General features: G+C 29.8%; 1 protein-coding gene across 1 annotated transcript in view; it reads right to left on the bottom strand.

Annotated features, from left to right (window-relative positions):
• Window positions 1-6,610, bottom strand: part of LOC106475507 (probable ribosome biogenesis protein RLP24) — a 9,035-nt gene extending 2,425 nt beyond the window's left edge. Inside the window, exons 1-3 of the mRNA XM_013936186.2 lie at window positions 6,448-6,610; window positions 3,765-3,951; window positions 1,760-1,823 (exon numbers count right to left, since the gene is read on the bottom strand). Coding sequence (XP_013791640.1) covers window positions 1,760-1,823; window positions 3,765-3,951; window positions 6,448-6,528 — 332 coding nt within the window. The 5' untranslated portion in view covers window positions 6,529-6,610. The remainder of the gene's footprint in view (window positions 1-1,759; window positions 1,824-3,764; window positions 3,952-6,447) is intronic.
• Window positions 6,611-8,408: the final 1,798 nt, after the last annotated feature.

The following is an 8,408-nucleotide window of genomic DNA, read 5'->3' as shown; positions in this document are numbered from 1 at the left end:
TTCAATCTACAGAGTTGTTAACTAGATACCAGCTAATAGGTGGGGATTAATTGAACGAGACACTTCAATCTACTGAGTTGTAAACTAGATACCAGCTAAACAAGACAAGCTAAACTGAACAAGACACTTCAATCTACTGATTTGTTAACTAGATACCAGCTAATAGGTGGGGATTAATTGAACGAGACACTTCAATCTATTGAGTTGTAAACTAGATACCAGCTAAACAAGACAAGCTAAACTGAACAAGACCCTTCAAACATGGAGCTAGAAATAGTGTATATATTTCCGAGGATTTTTCCATATCAGTAGAAACAATGTGTTTAAAAACTGCTAATTTTATAAAGGCAGTCTTTATTGAAGACCTTATTATAATACTAAGTTTCTTTAAATCATGTACAGTTAAAGTTGGAAAAAGTTAATATGTCTATGCCAGTGCTTAACTCCAGTTTCGTGATAGGAGCAGACGAGAACAATGAAACATTTTACCTGGATATGATGCCAGCCCATTGTAGGTTAACCCCCACCTATTAGTAGTATCTAGTTTACAGCTCAGTAGATTGAAGTGTCTTGTTCAGTTAACCTCCACCTATTAGTGGTATCTAGTTTACAGCTCAGTAGATTTGAAGGGTCTTGTTCAGTTTAGCTGGTATCTAGTTTACAACTCAGTAGATTTTCAAGTGTCATGTTGTTAAGATTTTATGCTTATTTCTATACCAGTTTTCAACTTCATGTTGTGAAGATTTCATAATATATTTCTATACCAGTATTTCAACTTCATGTTGTGAAGATTTCATGCTTATGTCCATACCAGTTTTCAAATTTAATGTTGTGAAGATTTCATGCTTATATCTATACCAATTTTCAAGTTTCTATGATTATTCAAATTAGTATTTGATGTAGTTGTAAAATTTTGTAATAAATTAACATTGCAAAGCATACGTCGAAGTACGGAAGGTTTTAAATGTTGTGAAAATTTCATGTTTATTTCTATATCAAGTAATACCTTTAATTCAGAACTTATACAATTTGTGTAAGGAAGCACGTGACACTAGGACTACTTGTTTTTATAAGACACAACGATTTGTAACATAAAATATTTTAATACATACTACATGTTTGGACAGAAAAAGATGGCCTGATGCATTAAATTGTTTCATTATGCTTACAAATCATTGTGTCTTATACATAAAAGTTTGTTATGAAATTTTTTGTGAATAGATATAATTGTTTCCTGTTTACTCGTTCACTTAAATATTTGAATATTACATAATCTTTGGCTGACCACGAAGCGCTGGCAACCATTACTGTGACTTTGCTTAATGATGTTTTAAAGAGGCTGAACATACTAGACTATGTACTAAACACCTATGATCATTAACATTTTTCACCTTTGCCCTATGGCATTTAGTTCATACATGCTTAATAAAAATACAAAAAGCTTGGGTAAATGTATGAATTGTACTTATGAATAACTACCTTAATAACTACACACTTCACACATAGCATATGTGAAAACAGTTTTGTCATCATTTCCTTTATTCAAGTACTGGTGGAATGGAAAACATATCATTGTTTTCTTGTTTACTTTTTAAAATAAAAATAATGTATATAACGTGAATGTTTTTTTTTCTAACTTAGAGATATAAAAATATTTGTAAAAACAAATTGTTTATCTAGGAGTGATAAAATCAGTTTGTCATATACTCCAACAGTGTACAGCAAACTTTAATTGAAGAGAGAAAAAAAATAAACTTACCTATTCAAAATAAAGTGTGATTGTCTCCTCTGTTTAATTTTTTCAACCTTTTGCATAGCACTCACTACATTGATGAAACAAAAGAACTTGTAAATTCACTCTTTGACTCATCAAGTGGTGCTTCATATAATTTCAATCTAACAATCTATTACAGATATGTAAAACAAAGTTAGTTAAAACTCTTGGTTAGAATAAACCATAACAATATACATTCAAACTATAAACACTTCATTTCAATTTGTAAACCCTTATGGTGCTCAAAATGATTTATTACTGCATTTGAAATCACCAAGTGCAAAAGTACTCAGCCGTCTACACAAAAATGATGTGATAATAAAAAAACTTAAACCCATATCTTATACACAACTAGTGCCTTCTGGTGAAAACTAAAGCAACTAAAAATAATGTATAAGGTAATGATACATGGATCAATACTTTTGGCAGTTCAAATGTCAACCAGTTCCTTTGAAAATGAGTCATTTAATAAGCTGTTTTATATTAAGTTTACAACGTGTATAACTTTTGATGAATTCTTAGACACACAGTGCAGGACCAATTTTAAGCCAATACTAAACCTGTTAAACGTTTCAACTTTAGATACCAGTTTGATATCTAAACTGCCAAAAAATGGTCACGGTAGAAAAAAATTCCCATTTCTGAGCATTAATCTTTACACATTTGCAAACACAGTTTTTTTTGGAAAACTGAGAGATGATTGACTTTGAAAGTGCACTATCAAAAACAATCTTTGCTTCATGAAAACTTTGTTCTTTAGCTATATGACATACAGTTTTATGAAGGACAAGATATACAAAAGAGTTTCATCTTAGATTCATAAGAGAGACTGTACGGCACAATATTACCGTGTTAACCAATTTATGCATCAAAATGGTGCAAGGAAATTTAATGATTTTGTGTATTATTATTACATTCAGTTAGTGTTAATTTGTTTTCAAGGCTATAAACCATTAATTGTATACTTTGAAAACTTTAAAGATATCTAGTATTTCAAGAATAGATCAAATGGTTATAATAATTTAAATATTTTTTAGATATGAATACTTTCTTTGAACTCAATGTGAAAAGTTTTCAATACAAACACTTATCATGACATTATATTAAGTAGAAAATAACAGAGATTTATCAATCTTGGCTGGACTTTCCCAACTCCAACAACGAAAGTCCTAAAATAAATAGGTAATTCCTCCATTTTTCATTTCCCTCATATCAGTATCACACACTTTTCTATCATCATCAGACAGAAAATTTAACACCCATGATGTCAATGAGACCCCTATTAATATAGTAAACTTAGACCTCTAGAAAACTGAATTGAGGAAAATAAGTTATATTAATGAAACTCCACTGTCAAAAATATTCCCAAGGTAGCTCTGCATATTAAAAAGAAACTTTAATGATTAGAAAAAGTTATAAATTTTCAGGACTATACAAGCTAAAACAGCATAGAAATTATAATGAATTATTTGAAACATCATACAACAGTTTTAGTTTTCATATCTTAGTTGCTTAATATTTCCCTAATAAATTTTATATTTCTGCAACAGCTTAATGAAATATTAGTAAAATTAAGTTAATTCTGATTCAACTGTGTGCTACTGCAGCAAAAGTCCGTTTGTTCAGTATTATTGAAATGGAAAAACCATAACAATATAATGATAAATTCAAAGTGCCTTTGATATGAATTGAAAGTAAACCTTAACTTAAAAAACTAAATACAACATTCAAGATTTAATTACAAAGGGAATAACCTGTCACTGGATTTCTTCAATGCAATTTATGTTGATATAGTATTAACAAAAAAGGCTTAACTCATGAACTTCCCAAAATAAAAATACATATACCACCAATAAACACAGAGGTGAAGTTGTCTTTTACTAGGGATGTATGTATTAAGGTTGTGATTAGCTACATAGATACTTTAAATGTAATGATACAATGCTCTTATCATATACACACACACACACATACAAATTTTTCTATTAACCTGTATTTTGCCACAGCTGTCGATCATATTTCACTGGAACATGCCTTCTTTTCTCAAATTCAAAGGTAGGATCAACAGTTAATTCCTTTCCAGCTCCTTTTCTGAATGCTTTGGTCCATCTAGTCTTCCTGGGATTACGTTTCCTTTTGAAAAGTTTGTGACATTTGGAGCGACAAAATCTGAAAGCCTTGGGTTAAAATATAATTTTACAAAGTGATAAAAATTTGTTTAAAACTTATCATTACACCCTTTCTAAAAAAAAAAAGTAAGTGAAATACTTTTACAACAGCAAACATGCCAAACAATAACTACTTTAAACAATCACTCAAGCTTGATTCTTAACTGAAATGAACAATCATTACAACAAAATTAGGAATAACATATCTCTGAAAAATACCTACTTATACCAATCATTCACATAACTTTGATGTTGTCCCTCAAACGTTATGTTAAAGTTATCCATGCAAATATTGCTTAATTAATTAATGATAATCTTGTGAGAAATTGCAGCACTTCTGTAAGATTAGTAAACAGCTGAGCAATGGATCTGTGAGAAATTAAATTTCTTATTCCATATCTTCAGTGGAAAAACTTGGGTTGGGACGCAGGCAGTTACATAGGAAAATAGACTACAAAAACCAATTTTATCATCATAGAAAAAAAAAAGTTAAAGGTTTTGAATTATTTTAACTATGGCTTTAATATTTGCTAGAAATTAAAACAGAAAAAAGTGGCTCAGATTGCAAGAAAGATACACACATAAAGAGAAAAATATACTTCAAAGGATTTTTTAAAATCTTGAAGTTTGACAGCTGGATCCATAATTCAGTTAACATAAAAATGACCATTATCCCAACATTTCAATATTAATCACGTTGTAATTATCCGATAAAGAATTTTTGTACTTTGTTCTTTCTACAGTGAAATAAATATGCTTTTAGTCTTTTCCATGGTTTGTTCGAGATAATTTGGCCACTCTCCCCGTTTCAAAAAAATATTTGCCTGAATTCATTCATGTATTACAATCAGTGCTCATTAGATGGCATTGAAACTGCAGTTTGTACTGATTTCTATCAGATTTATTCTGAATTCATATTCTTTACTTCAGTTTCATTGCAATATTATATATCATGTATAAATCCAGGTACATAAAATTCATCCACTAAGTACATTTTGTTCAGAAATATAACAACAGATCATAAGGAAAAATTTTGTTTCATTAATATAGAAGTATAGGCTATTAAAAAGTGAAAACAATCCTAACTTTTGAGTTAGTTTCCAAATAAAGCCTGATGCAAAAGGGGTTAAACTAGTTTGTAATTAAGAGAAAAATCTTTCCTTTTGTTTTTAGCAAAATATTTTAACTTCTAATGAAACATATGAAAAAAGTGCGTGTGTTTGAATGATATGATTTTTTAATCACTTTAAAAATTTCTGAGAAAATTCTCATTTATTTCAATTCTATATGCAATTTTAGTGGAAAATCTAATAATACACTAAACTATTTCTGGGCTAGAATCATTTCAGAAAATAAGTTTACGTCAATTAAAAATACTATATTTACTAATCATTTTAGTATGAGTTTATGTTAATTAAAAATATATATTTACTAATAATTTTAGTTCAACTTTATGTTAATTAAAAAATATATATTTACTAATAATTTTAGTGTGTACACGAGTTTACGTTAATTAAAAAAAATACTAATTTACTATTGTGTTTATTTAACATAAAATATATCCAGAAAAATATGGTACTATTTTAAAGTTGATCTGCTTACAGTCAAGGATGATTTAACAATATTCATTCGTCTACAGTTGTATTTGAAAAAGTTGATAAATTCAGAGTAAATTCATGTTCATGGCCTTACTCATCCTATGCTCTATTAGTCTCACATTCAATGTCAACTGATTACCCTATTAGTTAAAGCAATTACTAAATGATTAACCACAGAGATTATACCAATATCAGGGATGCTAAGTTTTAGTAATCTATCTGAGTGAAAATTTTGAAAATGTAAAATATCAGCATGCAGTAAAGTGTATGCTTGCTAAGAAAATCATATATTCTGTGAAACAGAGTGTTGCAATTAATGCATTTCCCAGATCAGTGTAATGCTGAATTTAACCAGGATACAAATGAATTATAAAAATGGTCACATGAGAATAGGCTCAAATGCACGAGTGTTGGTTGCACAGAAATATGAAAATAATTTCATTTTTCAATGCTATGACTTAACCTAAAATTTTTCCCCTATATAATTTATGTTGATGTTGAAATATTATAAGAACTGGTGTGGAGTAAGATAAGCAGGAGTAAAATAAACGTCCTGTTAGTCACATTTATTAAAGAAAAGCATTGCTAGGAAAAAAAAGATAAACAAAATATATTAATTCAGTTGACACTTTTACATATTTTATCGAACAAGTTCGTGCTTTTTTGCCGACCCACCTTTACTTAAAAACGTTCGATAATGTTTAATTACGACATTGTGAACAATCCCTTTAAGAAATGTCCATTAAAAATAAAACTTTCTTATGAATATAAGAATGGATCTTCTACTAAGCAATACTAGAGTGGCACTAGTGATAGTTGGAACGCAACTCCGTCACCGAATCTATAGACAACGTTGATTCATTAACTTACACCTAGCTCAAGATACTTTGACTTCCTTGATACATACCTTACAATCATTCCTCACGAACATAATCCCATGTCCCGGATATACAGGTGACGAGCAGAAATAACATTTTTCTACCCTCATTTTTTCTGTACAGTTTTTACAGTAATTGAAGAAACCAAATCGACATTAACCACTCCAGCATGAGGAAAGTAAAGAAAGATCTTAGCGACCTCTGCCGTGACGTAAGTTAAATAAAGATTAATTATAAACAAAATTACGACATTTATGATGTACAACATTGTTTTTGACAAAAAGGAGACATGGATAAACGTTTCGGAATTCTATCAGATTCCATCTTCAGTATCTAAAGCAGAATAAAATGAATTTACATAAGTCCTTATACATTGTCAAATATGTTCGTCTTACTAATTTTACCTTTTTTTTCGTTGTGTTTTCTTGCTGTAGTTTCTCCCCATGATTACTGTTTAGTGTTTTATTTGTTTAATTATCGTTATATTTAGCAACTGTACTTTGACAATGTTTAAAGACTTGTGTAAATTAATTTTATTCTGCTTTACATACTGAAGATGGAATCTTATAGAATTCCGAAACGTTTATCCATGTCCCCTTTTTGTCAATAAACAATGTTGTATATCATAAGTGTCGTGATTTTGTTTATTATCAAGATTAATTATATTTGTCATAAAACATTAAGTTAGGCATATTATATTGTTAACATTGCATTCCTAACCTAGTTCGTTACGGATTTCAAAAATTAATGAATGTATAGTAATAGTGTTCCAACTACACTATATTCGTTATATATCATGCTTCGCCAGCTTCTAAAAGGACTCCACATCAGAAACGCTCTTTGTTAAGTACGAGTTCATTTATTATTAAAAATGGAAAGTTGTGTAGTCTATAAAAGAAATATTTTATATATTTCTAAAAAAGAAGAAGATAAATTGGTTGTTGGTGATAAGTGTTCTCCAGTTGTGATCTTTTAAAATTATTCTATATTTTCCACGTAGCTTTAAATTCATTTGTATGTCTTCATGAAATAAACCCGTTTTTGTGATATTACAATTCATTAATTTTTGGAACATAAATGACAAAATTATTATCAATATTAATCGGCTAGTAAAGATCAAATTCTGTTCAATGCCAATCTTTTGTGAAAGGTATTGACTCTACCTTAAAGCTACTGCCAAATTTCGTCCCAGCAAACCTTGATAGCTTCACTTTAACTTAATGGATTAGGAGTTTGGAACTTTTGATTGTCAATAACGGACGCATATTAGGACTCCCGCTTGAATTCAATAGGTTAGCTAAATAGCGTTTTTCGTAGTATTAGTAACAATATATGTCGAACATCACTTAGATTTTCACACTTGTGGACATTAACTGAGGTTTCGAAACAGCATTCAGGGTTATCTGTACAATTTATATGTCAGTATAATAAAAGTAAGTGAATTTTGTAAGCAGATTGTCTTTGACTTTATATGAATCTTAAATGCTCAAAAGGCAAAGCTGTGTAGTTTCTAAAAAAATTAACAGGCTGAAATGGTCAAGAACTAACCCCCCTTCCAAAAAAAAGATATATATCATTGTGCCACTAGTTACTCAATAACAATGTTCTTCGTATATCAGTCATATCTGACAATTTCAGCTTCGTTAAAAAGCGCTCTCCCTACGCTATTACTCTAACTTATGTAACCTGTGAACTTTCCTTTTATCAAATTCACAAATTATAATAAATCATCGTCTTTAGTGATGTCATCATCAGTTTCCTTACCCCATTTTAACTCATGTTAATTTTTAAATTAAATTCTTCATCACTTCAAGTGTTTCGTAGAAGAAGATTCCCAGTAGCACAGCAGCAAGTCTTCATATTCATAGGGATAAAAATCGAGTTTCGATACACGAAATGGGCACAGCACAGGTAGCTCATTGTGTGGTTTGTGCTTAACAACAGACAAAAGTCGTGGAAGAAGTCTTATGGAGGCCAACAAAAGAACGAA

The sequence above is a fragment of the Limulus polyphemus genome, unplaced genomic scaffold (genome assembly GCF_000517525.1).
Source record: "Limulus polyphemus unplaced genomic scaffold, Limulus_polyphemus-2.1.2 Scaffold8686, whole genome shotgun sequence".
Lineage (NCBI taxonomy): Eukaryota > Metazoa > Arthropoda > Merostomata > Xiphosura > Limulidae > Limulus > Limulus polyphemus.
This window is presented reverse-complemented; position numbering and strand designations above follow the sequence as displayed.